The sequence below is a fragment of the Tigriopus californicus genome, chromosome 4 (assembly GCF_007210705.1).
Source record: "Tigriopus californicus strain San Diego chromosome 4, Tcal_SD_v2.1, whole genome shotgun sequence".
In the NCBI taxonomy this organism is placed as follows: Eukaryota; Metazoa; Arthropoda; class Copepoda; order Harpacticoida; family Harpacticidae; genus Tigriopus; species Tigriopus californicus.
The window spans coordinates 10,655,110-10,675,674 of NC_081443.1; the positions used below are offsets into that span (position 1 = coordinate 10,655,110).

General features: G+C 40.7%; 3 protein-coding genes and 2 non-coding genes across 9 annotated transcripts in view; 2 read left to right on the forward strand and 3 right to left on the reverse strand.

Moving 5' to 3' along the window:
• The first annotated feature begins 1,523 nt into the window (after nt 1-1,523).
• Nucleotides 1,524-11,747, forward strand: LOC131878706 (limbic system-associated membrane protein-like). Of its 2 annotated transcripts, XM_059224804.1 has the most exons (10): nt 1,525-2,060; nt 2,148-2,266; nt 2,431-2,638; nt 5,570-5,734; nt 10,128-10,256; nt 10,329-10,510; nt 10,577-10,685; nt 10,935-11,060; nt 11,272-11,382; nt 11,453-11,747. In XM_059224804.1, exons 1-10 carry the CDS (start codon nt 1,955-1,957, stop codon nt 11,605-11,607), a joined length of 1,410 nt encoding a protein of 469 aa, XP_059080787.1. In that variant the 5' UTR covers nt 1,525-1,954; the 3' UTR covers nt 11,608-11,747. The 2 variants fall into 2 exon arrangements, with proteins under 2 accessions (XP_059080786.1, XP_059080787.1); XM_059224803.1 differs by having other exon boundaries at nt 1,524-2,060; nt 10,329-10,685.
• Trnag-ucc (transfer RNA glycine (anticodon UCC)) lies at nt 7,729-7,800 on the reverse strand. Its single transcript has one exon. It is a non-coding gene; the product is annotated as a tRNA-Gly (tRNA).
• Nucleotides 9,436-9,507, forward strand: Trnag-ucc (transfer RNA glycine (anticodon UCC)). Its single transcript has one exon. It is a non-coding gene; the product is annotated as a tRNA-Gly (tRNA).
• Nucleotides 11,619-13,010, reverse strand: LOC131878713 (uncharacterized). The gene is made up of 3 exons (XM_059224817.1): nt 12,342-13,010; nt 12,011-12,273; nt 11,619-11,935 (listed from the first exon to the last, which is right to left on the reverse strand). Exons 1-3 carry the CDS (start codon nt 12,579-12,581, stop codon nt 11,635-11,637), a joined length of 804 nt encoding a protein of 267 aa, XP_059080800.1. The 5' UTR covers nt 12,582-13,010; the 3' UTR covers nt 11,619-11,634.
• Nucleotides 13,011-18,382: 5,372 nt separating this feature from the next.
• Nucleotides 18,383-20,565, reverse strand: part of LOC131878695 (death-associated protein kinase 1-like) — a 61,296-nt gene continuing 59,113 nt past the window's right edge. For all 4 annotated transcript variants that reach the window (XM_059224774.1, XM_059224772.1, XM_059224773.1 and 1 more), the window contains 2 exons: nt 18,887-19,136; nt 18,383-18,792 (listed from right to left, as the gene is read on the reverse strand). In XM_059224774.1, the coding sequence (XP_059080757.1) occupies nt 18,620-18,792; nt 18,887-19,136 (423 nt within the window). In that variant the 3' untranslated portion in view covers nt 18,383-18,619. The remainder of the gene's footprint in view (nt 18,793-18,886; nt 19,137-20,565) is intronic.

A 20,565-nucleotide genomic window follows, 5' to 3' on the forward strand; every position in this document is an offset into this window, starting at 1 on the left:
TTTGTCGCTTACCTAAGCTTAATATGATGAATGGCAGAGTGATTATTCCTAAAACTCGAAGTTTTCTGCTCTGTAAGTAAGACCTTTTGAGCATAAAAAACCTTAAAATCTCAAAACCTCTGAATTTGGTTTCTAGTTTTCTTACCATCTTAAAGTGCAATGCTTTTTTTGGATTGAGCTTATTTACTCAATACAATCTTCTTGACTTTTCTCTCCAAATCTTCTCACGTCATTTTGCGAATTGGAGGATTGAAGCTGCCCCAAAATGATTCCAAGATGATCCAATCGTCGCGTTAGGGTCTTTTTCTAGTTTGAACTGCAGAACGATCAAGGAACCTTTTGTAACGATTCAATTTTCCAAACAATGCCAGGATTTATAGACAAGCCATTTATTCGCCCTTAGCTTCCTTTCTGCTTTGGCACAAAGATGTTGCTGTCTGAGCCACAAGAACGTACCCTGCACAAACAAGTTCGAATTTCAAAATCAAACATTTGAATAACGAATGAAACACAAGGGAGGAAACACAGTCCCATTAAGTGGATGAGTTTAGCAGGTGTATCGAGTTTCTTGGGCTTTTGTTTGTCATACCAAATAAGTTTTGGCATCTCATATCCATCAAAACGAGAACATGGTGCGGCTGTCCATCGATCTGTTCCCATCAAGAGAACTGGACGAGGCAAAACGTTGTCCCATCTAGGACCATCGGTTTCCTGGTTCTTGGAGGTAATGCAAGTAATTTAATTGACACGTACTAAGGGGTGGAACTCTCCAGAACAACAGGGAAAACGAAGGCGAGGCAAAATGCTCCAGGGCAATGTGTGACTTGAGCTTGCAAAAGTGCGCCTTAAATTTTTTTGAGGGCCAAGAGTAAACTGTTAAGTGTTTCTCTGTCAACAACTTCGACCAAAGTGTGGCAACCAGGTGTCATATATGGTCAAAGTGTTTTATTCATCCCTATCCCAAATATCCTCAGGTCAAACCCTGAAGACCTTAGCATCCATCTACCAAAGTCATGTCTCGGAAGTGCAAGAAGAAAACCCAGAAAGAGAGGGTTACTCCGAGGTACGGGTCAATTCGCTCAAGCACTCTCATATATGTCACTTCGGGACCCTGATGGTGACCCCGGAAGGCTTGGCACAACTGGCATCATCTCCCACTTAGGAGAGTAATTCCCCAAGTTTTGTAGTGTAATGATGAAATGTTTCGAGCCTTCCCGTGGTCCTTCTGGTCATTGGAGTTCCATTTCGTATTTGAGTGAAGACTCGCTTAGCAAGTGTTCACAGTGGGGGTTTAACTCTCCCCTTGGAATGCTCTCTCCGATCCGTTTCCAAAACGCCGCCTTCCCTTCTTGGCTGTTTCGCGCCACAACTGCTCGGGACAAAGGCTGCGCAAAGAGGAGGTCAGCAGTCAGCCACTTGCGCATGATTTGGTGTGGGGGTTAAGGGGCTAAATGTATGATGATGTGTGCCCTTGGTGCGAGCCCTGCGCACAATGCCAGTGATGGCACAGGGACCCAGGGGTTAAATGGGAATGGAAGAACGAGGCCAAAGAGTCCTCGACAGGTTTGAGGGGCACACTCACTAGCCGTGCCGCTCTACCATAGTCTGCACATCTGGCTGCTGGCCAGGGCCAAACCAATTTGTAGGTTTTTGTGGTTGTTCCCCTGCCACCTCATTTGTCAGCGGCGGGTCGGTGTTCAGATACGCATTTGATGGGATCCCCGGATGAGTGATGCTGATGGTGCCAGTAGCAGTGGTGGCACTTCATGCCGCAGTCCCGAGTGATAACAACGGTGACCGGAGAAGCTATTTTCCAACCATTAGGAGATCAAGCGGAGATGGGGCCCATTCTAATGAGGTGACTCTCACGCTTGCATCCCATAGTAGTTCCCTTGAGCTAAAGTGAATATTGTCAATGACGTTCTGAGATCAGTTGAAGTCCATCACTCTCGCCATGAAGAGCCTAAGCAGTCAAATGTGTCCCACAAAGACCTTCGTGAGTGGCTTGCACCTTATCCAAAACGTACTATTTCTACTCTGGCTAGCACCCGAGCTCTCAGGTAATAAGCTCGCTTAATAAAATGTAAGGCTTTTGAGCCATCACTTAAAGGAATGTGAGGACAATATTTCTTTCTGGTCATCCCCAGGTTCTAAAGTTAAGATATTAGCCGAACCAGGCTTCATCGGTAACCTCAAAAATGTGACAGTTCCCGAAGGTCGAGATGTCATGTTGACCTGTACTGTGAAGAATTTAGAAAGTCACAAGGTAAGGAAACTACAAATGCAAGTACTGGACAATGAAAAAAAACGAAAGTCAACAGCGCTTTCTTGCTTTTACTGAAAGTCTCGTTGAACCTTAGTACTAAGAGAGACAACCCCTAAGCAATGTATGACTTTGGAACCCAACAAGCATCATTGACTTTTCTTTAGGTGGCTTGGATCCATTACGATCGTTCAGCAATTCTAACTGTTCAAAATCATGTCATTACACGTAATCCACGCATTGCTGTGTCCCAAGAGGGACATCAAACCTGGAACCTTATCATCAAGAACGTGCAAACGGCGGACCAGGGAGCCTACATGTGTCAAATTAATACTGCTAAAGCCAAGACTCGGCTGGGTTTTCTCAACGTTGTAGGTAAGCTACTAAATGTTCATGGAATTTGCGTTCTTGTCGGCACTCTTCTTCATTTTGGTCTTTTTTGCACTCATTATTTTGTTCATTTTGCTCCACAATACAAATGAAGAGTCCAATATGCATTTTTTAGAATGCTGACTTCGCAAAATCATAGTTGGCAAACTTATCAAAGCACATAAATGCCATTTGAAGAGAGCAAAACTTCAGACATTTCATGAATTGAAGTTAGAAAACCAACCCGTTTTAAAACCTCAGGATATACGAGCTTCTGAATAAAAAGAATTGGTCTACGAGTTGTGAAAATTCCAGACTTCCCCCAAAAAATGAAGTCCTTGGGCAAGATTAGGAATACGCGACGCAGTTTTTGATACGTTAGTGATTGAGCGAATCCAAAATCGAGTTGTTTGAAATAAATCTTGAAAAAACATTAGCCAAACTTACTATAAGTCCTATTTCGTAAATCTGAGCTCAGACGGAAGCTTTTTCCTTCATAATTTCTTGCTAAATGGGCAACACTTCTTCTAGCTGGCCTCCTTTCTTGAAGACTAAGCATCGCTCAGGTACTAATGAGGTCAAAACGAATCAGAAAGTGTATCGTTTTTTGCGTCTTGATTATTGAAACTATCCAGGCAATTTGCTTTGAAGCAATCAACTTCTACAATTTTGCAACCAGTTACTAAGCAGAGCCGCGGAGACCTTAAACTAGGCGAGGGGAAGCAAAAAGTGTTGGCCAATGTTCTTTAGACATGTCTGAATAGAAACAAGTGGAACACTATTTTCAGATGTTTGCATTTTCCTATCCAATAATAAGTGTCTAGATCTATACTACTTAAATCAGAAATTTCAGACGAATCCGATTGTTAAACAAATATGTAATAAACCACGTTCAAGCGGCTGCCCTTAAATATTAGTCGGGAGTATGTAGGTGTTGATCCAGTAGCAAGATTTAAGTCAGACTTGGACAGTTTTTAGACTAAAATTCCTCATCAACTCTACATTCAAGGGCTAACCAGATCCCCCAACTCTAATTCGTTGTTCGATCAAATAATATATAAAAAATAAAAGGTAATGAAAATGAATAAGCTTTTCGTCTTGAATTGTTGTAAATTTCATTACCAGTAGCGGTAAGGAAGTCCGCAAAAAAGAACAAATGATGTTATTTTTTGATGAAGAATCCATGCCGGCTAGTGATATCTCCAGTAACTTTTTTGGAGAGTAGCTATTGTCGATGAAATTGAGCCAGCTTCGACAATCGTCATATTTATTCCTCCTGTCAAAACTATTCTTGGCATGTGCTTCCTTCTTCTTTTTTATACGATATAAATATACTTATTATTTATTGAGCAGTAAGTGCTAAATTCATGAACATCATGACAATCCCAACCCGCACAAGAGCCTGACTGTTCTCTTCACCGCATTTCGACAAAAGATTTTCTTATATTCTGCAGAAACAACTGGCACGACCCATAACAAGGCCTTCTATGTTTATACCACAATGACAGAGATTTCGCGTGTCTTCAGTCAAAGTCTTTGAAAATGATGCGATAGTCCTGGAAGCATAAAAGGTCGCTTTGGCAGGGCGGTCACATTATTCCCGCTCTCCGTTTCATTCGAGACCAAGTCCTCAGGTTTGAGCCGACTCATGAGTTGGAAATGCTGAAGGGTGATCCCGATCAAAAGGGACACGGTAATCAGCAACCCTAGTACCAATAGGATCAGGACCCATCTCCGGATCAATAACGTATCCCGTTCATTGCCAGCCAACTCCGTCATGGGCACTTCATACTCGGTCTCCGAATCCTCGGGAACATGACCCGATCGGCAAACCCGAGCAGACTCGATAAAACCATTTTGATAATTGGCATACAATAAGCTAGAGTCCAGGAACGCCGTCGGTTGGTTTTCTGACACTGATCGAGGAATATGGTAGGCAGGTCCACTTTGTGCCACGAATGTCTCTTGGGTACAACAGCTGCAATTGGTGGTCTCACTCGTCGTGGTCTGAGGGGTGTTCAATTGAGGGGCGGGGTTTTGGAGCATCCACGAATTGTATTCCGGAGGAGGGTCATAATTCTGGTAGTAGTGTGGAGGGGGCGCCAAATACGGATGGGAAGCATTGGGCAACGAAGTCGTGGAAGGAATGGGAACATAAGGAAGCACAAGGATCTGGGGTCGATGATTACCCGAAGATCTGGCAACACTGCTCTGAGCACCTTGATGTGGGATCACGTAGATCTCCCTGGTCATGGAACTAGCCCGGGACTCGACATGAGCTGGTTCCGGATCTGGAACCTCTTCCTCACTTTGGACCATGTTTTCATCGACCCAACTCTCAGTCCATTGCTACCTTATTTCACGGCTCTCTTCTGGGAGTGTACAGTATAGTTTGGTGAAGCATGCCTAGTTGAAGGAGCGGAGAAGGCAGGTAAATTAGGTCCTTGGATTTGAGATAGTCTCAACTGGGTTAGGACGGAACAACACAAATCCTCACAAGGCCTCGTCATTGTTCCGTGTAAAACGAGGTTCTCATTTCAAGTTTGCACGCAATATGAAGACTGAGGGCACGCGTTGTCCATTCTGAAAATTGATAACCCTGAGTCTGAGTGTAATATGAAGTTAAAGAGCTTGTGGTAAAACAAAGAAAAACGTCCGCAGAGCATGGAACTAGGCTTTGTGGAACATCCAAGCTCTCTCTTCGTTCCTATCGTCATGGTTATGCGATCAGCTGGTTGCTTTTTGATCCATCCCAATGAAAATATGTTCCTTGACAAGCTCCAAAGAGGCTTTCTCTATCCGACTTCTTGAGTTCAAGGCAATATTTTGCCTGGGAATGTGACTCTAGCGTCAACGAAAAGATTTCCTAACCAAGGCCCTCTCAACCTAATGAAATGTGGAAATGGGACCATTACATTGATCTATCTTTACTTTCAGTTCCACCTCGGATTGAGGATAGTTTGAGTAGTGGCGACAAGGTGAGAACTGAAGGTAGCAACGTCACTTTAGAGTGCACAGCCCGAGGAAGTCCACCTCCCAAAGTCACATGGAAACGGGAGAATGGCCTCAATATCAATACCGACAAGTCTCAGAACATTTCAGGTGAGAACTGATCTGGTGGGAAATTGGCCTCTCATTGCCTCGTGCGGCCATGTGGCTGCAAATAATAGCAAAGTTACTAGCTAAAGTCTCTGGAAAATGCCACCTAAATACTTGGTAGCATTCATGCTAGAAAGAGAGAGGATATTGTGTTGTTAAAGGAGTGTAATTCAATGTTACACAGCTTGATGTAGAAGCTTTTAAAGAGTGGCCAAACGCAAACTTCAACATATCACAAGCACGTCATAAATGTGTAGGATAGCTCTTCACCCTCGAATCGGTTGTATTTAGCATGATTGAAAGTCAGTATACAGAGGCAGGTACTTGCCTTGTTAGTTGGGACATTAAAGCAGGAAAGGAAGATGACGTCACCATCAAATTTTGAGTAGTCACTCGCATTTTTGAGGCTTAATAGTTCTTTGTCAAGGGGTTAAGATAGAGTTCCAATTCATTTATTCATTAAAAGAATGGTTCATGAATCATCTTAATTTTTTACACTGCTACAAATTTCGTCATTAACATGCTTAAAAAATACTCCTTAGCCTAAAAAGGCTGGTTTTGGACTTAATTTTCTTGCATTAGAAATTTCTATTTTTTACAAAAGACTTTTTGAAACCTTAGAAAATTTTCTTGTCTAAAACTGCGTGTTGTATTTTGGTATTTTAGTACCTCTACTGTGAGGTGAATGACTGACCAGGCTTGTGGGAATAACAATGGCGAGTGAAATGAAATCACATAAATTAGGTTTCAAAACGTTAGCAATGTCAGTAATTGTCAAGAGCATCCAATCCCACGTTGAAAGTGAACCTGTGTAATTTTCTAGAGAGCCAAGAAAAGCAAACTGTGTCATGATCCTGGACTTCCTAGGTCAATCATTTTAGTTTATGAGCGGTTAAGTAGATGAAGATCGGGCCATATTAGCTGATGTTTACATCATCTGCAGTAGGCCTCTACGAAAGGATATAGGATGGAAATTAACCCAAGGTAAGGCGACAATCTATTGTCAGATTTCTGTGTAGCAAACTCTATGGACAAAGTTACTTCTCACTTTAATTGGAATGAGCACTGAGCCTTCAAGAGTCAATAAAGTGCTGACCCAAATTCCTACGTACAATATGAGTCACTCACCCCATGTATTGTGAAACCAAGATGGGGGGAGGGATCCATTCCTCAATAGTCAATAATAGATCATGCATTCCCCTGGGCCTTTTGCAATGTCTTTCTGGGATATCCACTACCCCAAAGAAGCCTGTGGTGGGAGAACTTTTTTATTTAACCATTTAATCTGCCCCAATAAATGGGTTTGTAGCTTGAATGCCAGGAAAACAGTTATTTTGTTGAAGGGAGCTTAAAACCATGCTAAAAAAGGAAGTTATAGATGACGGAGTATTTCACGCCTTTTGAGATCCTCTTTCATGTGATTCCATGTACAAGTCACATGATAAACAAATAATTAGTGTCTAGGCCAAGAGTGGGCGTTAAATCATAACACGTTAATTGCAGATACTTTTTGTAATCAACATTTGTTATGAAGGTTCTAATCGCCTATCGTTCCCCTTTAATTTGAAATGTTTCCCCCATTTCTAAGATTAAGAAGGTTTGTCAGGTCAAATGCCATCTTGATATTATTTCGTAGCCTCTTTTATTTCTGGCCAAAATTAGCATTCAAATCAAACGGAGGTAGGTTTTTAATCAACGATGCCCACTATTGATGAATACAAATCAAATATTGGAAATACCTCTCATTCAAAGTCAAAGTTCTCCAACCTTAATACGCTTTAGATATCAAAATATGAACTCCATTCACTATTACNACAAATCAAATATTGGACATACCTCTCATTCAAAGTCAAAGTTCTCCAACCTTAATACGCTTTAGATATCAAAATATGAACTCCATTCGCTCTTCCGATAATTAACTCATGAATGTTGTCCAATTGTAAGAAAAAAACTAATTATCGACGTTGTCCAACATCTTACTACCTCTAAAAAGTAATTGCGATGGCCGGGAATCGAACCCGGGTCAACTGCTTGGAAGGCAGCTATGCTCACCACTATACCACCATCGCTTTATATACACTCTGCCAACGTATTGTGTACTTAAACAAATTGCTGAACACAGCTTGCTCTTTGAGATCTCAGCTCAGCAAATGCCAACGTCGTCTCGAACACAGCTTCCATCTATCTCGATCTGGCTTGGCCAACGTTCGTGCATCGTCCAAGCTGTTGACCATGTGCTCCACGTTGTTCTTGAATGTACAGCACAGCAAGTCATCTAGGTAGTTATCGACTAGCTTCAGGGGATGCAAAAGTTCGCTTAGTGATGGATGGTATCATGGATGTTCTTCTGGATTCACCCTTCGTCGCTTTTCACGCTAGGGTGCTCATCATTGATTCTGATGTAATGTGTTCCCAGAGGAGTTATGAGTGAACTCCTAACAAACTGGGATAACCGCCCCCAAATGTCCCAGCCCTCTTTTTATTGGGGTCTCTAGAGCTCGAATCAAACTCCCCAAAGCGGGTTAAAACATTGGCCACAACTGACCATGACGAGGAAGTGTGTCGAAAATGCTCGTTCCTTGAAAAGTTCCATTCTTTCTTGGCGGGGTCCTCAAGTAGCCTTAAGACAAAAATCCCTTTGGGTTTTGTGTAGATTATGAGCATACCTGCTCACACCTTCAGCATCATTTGTCGAACCTTCGAATCCTATAGTCCATCATTAATCCTGAGATGGGTTCCATTTTCCTTGATGAAAGTGTTCCCCTTGGATGTTTCTCCATGATTGGAGACATATTTTAAGACATAGTAGAAGAAAAGTAGCTCCAATAGCTCGGTCTCCATCTACCTTGGACCACCACTAGTTCCTCTCTTTTCTTCCACTTGAAGCCACTGAATGTGAAGCCATGCATCCCCAATGCTTCCTACTCCTCTTCCTCTCCTTTTCCTTCTCTTTCTCCTTCCTTCTTTCATTCTCCCCTGGCTCCCTCTTCATTGTGCCAACAATGCCCTCCCAAAAGCTGAAGAAGATTCCTTGTGAATAAAACCCCACTGTTGGGCCTAGTAGAGTGCTGAGTACCTTCCAATGAGCCCAGGGGGTTCAAGGGGGTTCAGGGCACAAAACAGTTCAGAGCCCCTTTCAAAATGTTGCAACAAAACTACATCCTTCTTTCAAATGAATCTTAAACTGTTGATCTTTTGAAATGGAGACCCAGAGAGGGATGCAGATGTGCAGATGGCAAAGATTGGTGGGATGGAAAAAAAAATCTTTGCTTCCTTCATGGAGGTAGTTGGGAGATAAAGCCATTAATCATGCTTGACAGCGAGCGAAGGGAAAAAACGGGTTCGGCATTTGGAACGACTGGAACCAACGAGTGAGTGAGTAAGGAACAACCGGGGACGTAAGTAGCTTACCTGGACGTCACTCGAAACGGGGTCGAATTGAGCTGAGTGTCATTATCGAAAGAATACTTATTAAATCTTAACGTTTTGGGTTTCTAGATATAACTGTTTTATCAAAGTCACACATTTCTATAAAGCATAAGTGCTGAAAGTTATGTATGACGTGCATTTGAAGGAATGAGCAGTAATTCTTTGAACATGGCCCTTGAAATTGTTTGCTTTGACCTCGAATTCAACTGAGCTCAAGATTAGAGGATCACAAAAATTAAGTTAGTTTAGATAAGATGTTTAAATATTTAACTACAGCGATGGTGGTATAGTGGTGAGCATAGCTGCCTTCCAAGCAGTTGACCCGGGTTCGATTCCCGGCCATCGCAGCATCCTTTTTATGTCGGTTAATGCACTGGACTACTTAATCTTGCCTTAGCGTTCTGTAAAATTTCATTTCAAGTTTTTAGGTAGGCATGCCAGCATTGAAAGTTGATTGATTAAGTACGGAACAAGTCCAGATAAAAATAACCAAAGCGGGTTTTCTCTAGCAAAGTCTAACATCAATATTTCATCTTCGAGGATTCGAGTCAAAATATATCCTTTAAAATTAAAGTTATTTTGGTTAGAGAACATTTGCCATTTGACTGCGATATTAGCAACAAAAATAGACTCAGCGACGGTATTCATCCAACTTTGTTCTTCCCCGTTGGGACCAACCACCCTGTATATAATACAGAACTTTCGACGTCCTTGGAATAGAAACCTCGAGGGAGGTAGAAGGAACAAGGAGAAAAAGCAGCTCACGTGTAAAAAGGGTTTTTTTGAGTCAGAGGAGGTGCCTGGATCAAACTAACTTCTCTGTCTGTAAGGAAGCTTAAGAATTGACACTCCAAAGACGAGCCTAATGGGCCTTGTGAGTAGGCTGAGCGAATGCTGCAATGGGTTCTTATAACTATCATGATTGTAAGTATTATGTGATGATTTCACATGATCCATTGTGTTTCAGTTCCTCATGTGGAAGGCGAAATGTTGCGGTTGTACAAAGTCTCAAGGCTCGATATGGGCGCTTATATGTGTATAGCCTCAAATGGTGTTCCACCAGCTGTTAGCAAACGCATTCATCTTGGTATCGATTGTAAGAGCCCAGCGAAATATTGCCTTTAGAATAAGGATGGACGAGACGAGATCTGGTTCCGTTTTGTTCCAGTTCCCCCTATGATGTGGATCCCAGCCCAACAGACGAGCGCCATCAGTGGGAATTCCATTACTTTGACTTGTTTCGTTGAAGCTCATCCTGAAGCACTCACGTTTTGGGAACACGACGGGCGTATGATTCAATCGGGACGTCGGGTTTACATGACCAATAAGCCTGGCACACCAAAGTACAAGGTAAGCATTGGTGGAAATCTTCTTTGGGGAAAGAGTTTTTTATGGTGGGGTTGGTCTTGGGTTCAGGTCGAAATGAAGTTGACCATAACTACTCTGGAAAGAGGGGATTTTGGGAACTATAAATGCATCGCCAAGAATCCGCGTGGTCAAACGGATGGATCCATCACACTCACGGGTACGTAAACATACAATGAAGTCCAACATGTTTTCGAAAATCCAATATTGGCAAGAATTATCTTGGACAAGAATATGTGAGCGCATTCATAGCATTAAAGATAAAATGGAGGAAATTAGTCCCATATTTTGCTTTTTCAATCACACTTCGGCTGACTTGGATCAATCAAAATAGAGCCAATGGCGATGATTTAACATTCATGATAGACAACTTCTGTTATCTAAGCTAAAACAGTATTCAATGTTTCAGAGGAAATCCCACCCACAACCACCACCCTTGAGCCTTCAACCACGGCCTTTGTTCCAACGACCACAGCGACTACCACTCATAATCCAAGAAAACGCAAGAAGCATGGTAAAAAGAGAAAACACAAAGGTAAAATAAATCTGATTTTATGTGAAATGCTATACACAGTCGAACTTCGATTTAACGATATTGTCCGTCACTGGAGAACATATTGGTTAAATCGAAATTATCGTTAAATCGAGATTCGTCAAATCGAAGTGCGACTGTACTCATGAATTTCGTAGGGTTTTCGCCAAAGCTAAATATTGTTTGGTGCACATGTGCATAATCTTGGTTTTAGAGTTTTTCAACGGACTTACAAACAACGAGCAGGATGATTTTTCGTCAAACGATGACCCTACCAATACAAAATATCATAACGAAGAACAATATCAACCGCATTCCACAAATGGTAAAACTACTGATTAGAGTGTTTCGTTTACATACAGGGTGTTTTGTAACATGAATCTTGCATATTCCAGGCTACGAATCCAACTCATGGTTTAACGCACGTTCCTCCTCCTCCTCCTCCTTCCCAAGAAACCAATTAGTTCTAGGATATATCTACCCGTTACCCATACTCATTCCCACCCTTCCAGTTCTTATGGGCTTTTTTCAAATCTCGTGGTTTAAATAAACGTGAATAAAGCCATTTTCAAACAGTCTATTCCAAATTCTTGGTTACGAGCAAATGTTCAGTATCCGCTTCTTCGCATGTGGTGAACCATTGGTCATATTTGGTGCACACATCCACTTTCGTGAGCTCCAAACATTTGGCCCCCAAAACATCAAATACAAGTTCGCGTACGTTTTTGGCGTCATTGTCATCTTCTTTTTCTAAGGTGGTTATACACTCACGGAATTTGGCAAGGCAAGGACAGGAAACCATATGATAGTCATACACATTGAGATGAAGGAACAGGTACTCAAATGGGCTCATAATAATTGGGCATCTTAGCATTTCCCTGTAAAGAAAAATGAATAGGTGGGGCTGGATCCTGGATGAGCTTAAGTAATCGTATTTTGATGGCAATTCTCACTTGCAACAGATATCTATGGCTGAGAGGTCTTCATATTCTAAGTTAGTGTTATACCGGGGATAACCAAGAGTGCAAAATTTGGTGCCTGGATAGCTCGTTCTTAGGATGGACAATTTCTTTTTAAAGGTCCGAAGAATCGCACTATCTTCTGGCAAGCTTCTTTTTGCTTTTTGCATGAATCTGGTACACTCTCGGCCATATCTTGGGACATCCAGTACCAATTTTTTATATTCAATGTCAACTCCTCCACTTCGTTCCTCAAACTGGAATGATGAGGAGAAGTCTTATTGAGTTAGAAACACCCACATCGTTCCCAAAACCCAAATGATACCTCTAGTCTGAAGGTTTCCATGGCTTTTTGATTTCTTTTCTCCACTGAGCAGCTTAGAAGTTGGCCTTCATTATCTAAATTGAGATTGACCAAGCGTTCAAAGTCCATCAAGGTCACAATCTTCAACCCTCGAGGCTCATGCTGAATTCTCACATAAGACTCTTCAAGTCTGCATTCAATGTCAGTCACCAGCAATAGCCAAAGAAGCAAGAAATAACTAAATTTAAACATTCTCAACATTCACACATGTCACTAGTAGATATTCAGATGCACAGCTTCCCTTATCTTAACTTCAAACGATCAAACAAAAGGCTCCACGTTGATATCTTTTGGTGACATACAAATAATGCCCTAAGAATACGACGGCCCTAAAACGTAGAGAGGTTCCGTGATATATTTCAGTCCTCATGCGTGCAATCCTGGTCGTGGACTTTTCCCCATCCATTTCCAAGGACCTTGGTTCTCAGGTTGAATCGTTTGTCGGTCGGAATTGAATCCGATTCGGATCTCCATCATGATTCTCCGTCGCAAACTATTTACAACGAGGATGAAATACACTTGTAGAACCGGCTCGATCAACATTACGAGCACTGAGAGCACTATTGTTGTCATCCAGAAAGGATGACTGGGGATGCTTTCGATTTCTGGTTTGATAATGTCCCACTATTTCGTAAGGAGAAAGGCCAATTGAAAGTCATCAAGTATTCCGAAAAGAAATCAAATACTTTTAAGAAGCACAGTAATTAAAAAATTAATTCAATTCTGATGTGACTCTTTTGCTCGTTTATAATTACTTGCGAGAAAGTCGCAATGTTTTTGTTATCCTTAGGGACTCGACAAAGAATAAAGTTCTTCAATTTTGTTCTGGTGATTAATATTTGGAGTCTGTCAAGCAAATAAAAACCATACTGTTTAAACTTTGGCTCAGATTTGATGTCCTTCTCAATCAGCCTTCCTTATTTTCAGATCTCATAATCACACACAAAGGAACAATGATCCACAAACTCAAGACGAGAATCACATTGATAACGTAAACGATCATCCAGAGAGTCAGAAAAGCTGGTCTTGAGGCCTTGGCCCCAATAAAAAGTACGACATTGGCAATTATGATCACCACGATCCAACTAATGGCAAATGTGGCATGGGGGACCACCTCACTGATCCATCTTGGTAGGGCCATGAACAAAAAGTTCAAGATAATCTCGACAATCGCCCAAATGGCGATTCCAGATTGAAGTTCTTTCCCACAACAACACGTTTTGACCAACGGGAGAGCCATTTTTGAGGAGACTGAAGAAGATCTCCAGCTTTCTGAAGAAACCATTGGGTTGCCTAACGACCAAGATTCAAACAATCGATAGAAGACAAGCGTCGAGTCATTCGATATGATTTTCATTGATCTCTTTCTTTTGAAAGAATGTGCAGAAGGCGGCGATCCTGACAAAAAAACGACACTTGTGTAATGCACAAACGTTTTTCTTGGTTCTTTGCGCCTCAAATTGTTCATGGTCTTGACAACCCTTAACACGATCTCAAGCAAATAGGTTATGTACAGTATTTTAATCATTCGTCACATTAAATATAGAGTGATCATTGACATTGGAAACATGACTTCAAACGAAACACGAACTTCTAGCAATATGGAATGTGAACTCGCTTCCCGCCAAATTGGCCTGCTGTCGGTCATGGTAACTATGAGCCACTTTTCGAATTAATGTAATACAAGAAGAAACGTAGATCTTCTCAATTAGAGGTAGGTCATTCTTATACTATTTGTTTACAAAGGGGTTCGTTTCAAAGCTAAGTTGTCAAAAGTTGATGTAGCTAACCAAGGGCAAGCCGAAAATTCGAATTTTATGAAGTGTTCACCATATTACTCTGGACATTTCTCCTGAGTCCACATCTCTAGAAGACTGTGAACCCACTAACGATAATAATTTATTTACTGTACACAGACCGATGTCTTGAATGGATTCAAGGCACAAAAATATGACTAAAATATCACTTGAAAGTAAATCTGCTCAGTAATCGAGTTTAAATTTGCTGATCGATGATACCAAGGTATTGAAGGTTGGTCTGGAATGCTTTGGAGGAAGCTATCCAGGTCCTCTTTGAATTTGGGGAGATGATTTTTTTTTCAACATAGATGACTCGAAGGGAGGAGGGCAGTGTGTTCTATAAAGTCTTGGGCCTCTCTCAAGCAATGAGTGGCGCATGGTTGATTTAGCAATCGCATTCTTGTTGTAGTTTCAATGAGGTTGGATACAGGTAACACGTTCATTGTCTCGTTGGACGAAATGAATGTCCGTTCATGTATGGGACAGCTCATAGATAAATTTAAAAGTATGTGATATGGCATACCGTTCGTGTCTCCTTTGCACACTGAACAGACGTAGATGCTGAAGTCGATCCCAGTAGGAGAGTTTAGACATTCCCGTGATTTGCCGAGTGAAGCGCCGGAGTATAATCCTCTCCATTTTGTTTAGCTCGCCAACAAGATATGGGCTCCAAATCAATGAGGCATAGTCCAGATGGGGTTGTACCATGGATTGGTAGATGGTAACTATAGCTAAGCTATCCTTGGTCTTGAAGGTGCGTAAGGCCCAGCCTGCCATCTGAGCAGCTTTAGTTACCTTCTCGCTGAGATGAATATTGAATTTTCCATCATCCTGAAGACCTGAAGAGTAACACCAAGGTCTTTGACGCAAGGGAAAACTTAAATCTGAGCTCCCTCTTTATGATAGGTAATGTGGAGGTAAAGTCGATGAGCCAAAGGACATGATCTGGAATTTGAATCCATTCAGTTTCATGTTGCTCTCGTCGACTCGTCGACGTCGTCTCGTCGAAAATTCCCGATCAATATGAACATGCTTTCGAGATTTTCACATCAACCACCTCTGTGCAATATCTGCACATTCAAATGATTTCAAGGAAATTTGGTTGCACTCATAACTTTCAGAATTTGAAATATCAGTAAAATGTGAAACTAAAAGCAAACATTTCCATATTCTGTGTACTTCATAAATCTTTTCAAAACGAGGTTTAATGTCAGGGAAAAATAAGCTCTCCACAGAGCAGGAGAATTGGAAAGCGCCTCCATGAGTGTTTTTTTTCTTTTAGAAGTTTTAGCCATTGTATCAACATGGAAGATGTTAAAAGACAATAAGTTAAGCAGTGTAATATTTAGAATATCTATGGAGCAAGGTAGTATCATGTTGAAAAATACCAAAGTACCTATTAAACATTTCAAAGTTTTGGTAGTTTTGTTTGATAAGAACAAACATTGAAACATGTTGGGACCATCCAGGAAGCTTTTTTTTGAATTGCACAGTAAATTCAATTTTGCAGGGAAATAGGAAATAAAAGTATGCCCAAATTTGCCCAAGCAAAGCAAGGAGCAGCCTCGACAATTTAATGCTTTAATGAGCAACAATTTTTTTTTCATCTTAACATGCTGCCCTACTTTTTGCAACCACAACTATCACTGGTGAGTCATTATATGCAAAACTTGGAAAACTTTTTCAATTTTTTGAAACTCTTTTTGGCAATCTCATCACTTTTTATCATTATTTTGATCAAATGAAAATATTTTATGGATCAAAATATCACTTTTAAATCCGCCTTCTACACATGACTAAGAAATCTAGTACTAAGCTGACATGAGGAATGGGGGTCGCAATTTAACTGGAGGTCTTTTCAATAGGATATGTTCACGGTGGTCAGCGCCCCCTTTAGACTTACGTAGCGATGTGCCGAGGTTTTGGCTGTGGCATGAGTCAATTCCAATAGTATTGAAATTGGCGGAGTTGTTAAATATAAAAACCAAAGAATAGTGCTAGAAACGATTAAAAAGATAAAATTTGAAGCTCCTTTTGACCCAAAACCTCAACTTTTAGTGAAAAAGGGGTGCCATTTTTATATTTGAAAAATCACTTTATATCTGGAAGATGGCACTTGGGTGCAACACGGTACAAAAAACCTGATCCTAGGATCATATCCTATTACAGGGTGACTAAGATTTTTTCAAATTTTGAATGGGAGGTTGAGTTCAATGGTTTCTACATTTTCCGTCTTACTATTCGGGTAATGCTAACAGTACAATAAACCGGTTTCTGATCAATTCCCAGGAAACCATCCATTGCACTGTTTTACCAACCGAGTGGTTGGTAGTCCGACATTCAGTGTCTGGAAAGCTATGGTCCAGTGTGCCGTCGTCCATCCATGAGGAAATCAATAAACGTTATTCTCCACTGATTAGTTGGCGGAGCTCATTTTAAAATTTGTGGCAAAATGTTAAAAGGTTTAGATAGAGACTTTAAGGGTTATTAATATCGTGTTAGGTTAGGTTGGGTTAGGTTTGGTAAGGTTAGATTAGGTTGGGTTAGGTTAGGTTAAGATTTAAAAAAATAGCACCGCTAACTAATCGGTGGAGAAAAACGTTTACCGAAGAAATCATGCCTCGCTGCTCCAGGGTCCCTTGAATCGAGAATGGCCCCCAAATCGCCATGTGTGAAACTGTTTGTCATGCACCTTAAAAATATATCCAATGAGACATGCTTTTCCAAATAAAGATCTATAATTAAAAACAGAGAATTCAAAAGTAGGAAAAGCAAGACCAAAAATAGCTTTTTTGGCTAAAAAGTATTCTTTTGCATGTTAGTGAGCAAAACTCTGACATTTTAATTAATGGAATGCTAGAAGAAGCCATTCCTTTCACGGGAAAAATGACCAGGAATCCTACTTATTTAATCCCTTGACAGGAATTAACAAACCCTAAAAGTACGAGTGACATCCCAAATTTTGATAAAATAACGTGGTAAGGGTTCAAGGAAATCGGGTGTCTCACAATGGCAATTAACGTTTCTCACTTGAACGGGAAATTACTCAACAAATGGCAACTCTGGCCAAGGGTCATGCTTGTTGAAGAGTTCATCTACAAGCCTAATCAGGATCTAGCCTACCGAAGAGAACAATATGGCGGATTCAAACTTACTTCTTCCCAAGATGGTGTCCTCAAACATTGTTAAAAGTCCTCAACCGACATCAAACAAGATGGTTCAGACCATGGGAAAACATGAACTATTGCGAATCAAAAGGCGTGACTTTGCAATCCTCGAACGAGAGATAAAACAATTGACTATAGAGGCCAAGATTGAGAAAGATCACATGCTGGAACGCCTCAAGCGGCCACGAATACCTAACCCTTTCATCGCTCAAGAAAAGCCAGTCCAAGGGATGGAGGACAATCATTGATAACTTCATATGGTTTTCTATCAGGACAATCGAGAAGGGCAGGAGCATGTGATAGAAACCGTGAGGAAGTCGGACAATGCAATTGAGGTCGTTCAAAAAGGGGAACACCCTAAAATCGAGGTTTTAGGAGTCAAGGAGCCAACCTTTTGGATCCCTGATCAAGACCATATGACCAGGCCTCCCCAGATAAATCCATTCCTATTGGATAAGGCTGATCAGCCTGAAATTCAGGCTGTGCGAGAAGCGCGAGAGCAAATGATCGAGGCCAAACAAAAAGAACAGAGAAGCCCGAAATCAAATGATTGGGGCCTAGAGCCACCATTTTTAGGTTGGCGGAGGAGCGAGGGCCTCGCTCGTCTGCGTTTTCAGAGATTTGGTCAAAGGAAATAAACTTCATGTTTTACTGAAACATGTAATTTGATTCATACTGATTTGAATTGGTTACTTAGCCCAATTATGCATCGTTATGTATCTGGGTGTTTAATGCCTCTATCTTGTAGAAAGGTCAAATTAATCGGCTTCTGAATCTAAAGAAAACTTTATTCGCTTACGATTTGATTTTTTGGGGGAGCATATTTGTCACCAATCATTGGGCACAAACAATGCTGATGGTTCTTTCATGACTTCCATTGCAGTTTGAGTTGTGTGCATCAAAACCCTTTATCGGTGGCTTCTGGAACTCTAATTGGGATCATTGAAGCTAAAAAAACAGATATTCCAGTTTTAAAACTCAAATCTACTAGTTACCTAAGCGTAAGCGTCCCAAGCAAATCTATCGAAAACAAAACTGCGGGCGGTGGATTATGATTTATTGCTCTCTTGGTTATGAAATATATTCTTGGAATGGCAAGTTACAGGCAATAAATGCAATAGCTTTAATAACAGTATTATTATCGATGATAAAATGAGAACTTTAACGTAAGGAAAAGCGAGTCCACACACATACTCCAACTAACAAAACAAACAAACGAAACAGATTCTTCCACTTCACAGCTTGAGTATGTCACTTCAAAAGAAAGGCCCGTCTAACTGGCGTAAGAAATGGGATCGATGACTAAATCTTGAGTAGGTGCAATGATGGGTTTCAAACCGGCGGTTTCCTCAAGACTAGAGTTGATCCTGTACAAAGGACACCCGGACAAGAGGGAATCAAAGGCGTCGCGCCGTCCGATCTCGTCCAAATATTTGGAAAGCTCGCCTAAAAATGAATAATAGTCGGAATGATTAAAGTTGAATTATCAATACGGTAACGAGTTTAATAAAGGGAAATGAAACGTCATTCAAATTCCTACCAATGGTACTGTTTGAGCTGGTCTCCCATTCATCCAGGAGTTTGGCCATTTGACTTGGATGACTAAGGATCTTGGAGCCACTTCTGTCTAGTTTCGGAACTTTGTCTGCAAGTCCCATTTTCACGGCCAGCAAGCACCAATCCTTGCCCATGGGATCCGGAGCGTCCATGGCCGAACAAAGGGATTGTCGGGTAAGAGTAGAAATAGACGAAATGTGCACTTCATAACCAGGCTGAAGATGAGTTGAAAGCTGAAAGGAACAAATGAAGGATTCGTAGGAAATATGAACCAACCTCTAAGGCTTTCTACGCTGCACGAAATATGGTTTACGTTCTGCACTTCAGAGGGCGTTTTTTGAGCTAAGCTCTGCCAAATGTAGGGATAACTAGGCCGATTACTTTTAATTGAATAACAATTCTTTCGATTTTTTTGCCAATTCTATTCTCTATTAAAATCCTATGTATAGTTAGCCGACCTCAAAAAAAAAGTTAAAACCTGCAAAAACGTTTCAACTTTTTTGACCTTTTTGGCTGAAAAGAACTTTTGAGCTCTTTTCTGACATTTTTTACGCACTATTTGTCACATTTTAACCTTTTTTCACTTGTTATTGTCATTTGGGTTTTTATCTGCTTCCTTCTTAACTAATTGTTCCTTGTTAGGGACCTTTTTCTTTACTTCTGTGCAGCATGATCACATGAAGGATTCAATCCTCAGTCAGAACCATTAAGCACTTTTTTGGTTTTGGTTTTCACTGGCATTACTAACCGCTGCAAAAAATGTAACCCCCGGCATAATCAAAATGAAAGATTTTGATTTGTTTAGCTGTTGCCACTTAAACTCTCAATATATAAATCAAGTTCAACTCCCTTTTTTCGGTTTGGGAAAATCTGCAAAAAAAGATATCTTGTTCTTGAAGTACATCTGCCGTCCCAAAATTATTTTGAGAAACAAAAACACCCTCAACTCTAAAGCAGTAGGCTCCAAAAGAGATTCAATTGCGTACCATCACATCTGTTTCAATTTAAGACGTGACCTAATGTCAATCATTGTAAAAAATCGATTTCTTGTGAACTCAATGTATATACAGTATAGTATAGTATAATACAGTATATACAGTATACAGTATATACAATGCTTATACAGTTGGGTGCCTAGATTTTATAACAAAAGAGGTTAAATGGGCTGAAAACGACTTTTTCCCCAATTTAGCAATACTTTCTGCATTATTGCAACTAGTTTTTGCATATTTATGCCTTTATTTGCACATTTTTATAACTTTTTTTCGTGTCTTTACAACCATTTTTTTGCATTTTTCGAAAAACCATTTCGGCTGAACAGGCAACTTTTTTCGAGGTCTAATTTTTAGTGACCTAGGTCACATAATGTCCGGACACTCATTTTCGTTTCGTTGTATCTAACTTTCGTGGGAAGATTTTTTCCTTGTCTCAGAAGTGCTATGAGTCGTTACATCAAAAAGTGCATTCAGCAACGGAAGCAACTTAAATGATATCAACCAATGAATTGCTTGATAGTTTATTACACTGAAATTGGCTTGATTATTCAAATCCTGCCTTTATTTAGGAGTGGACGTCAAATATTGAACGCGGAGAAGCTAATAGTACTCTCATGACACCGTTCTAAAGGTGATATTTGTATTTTTTGGTCTAATTTCTTGAAAG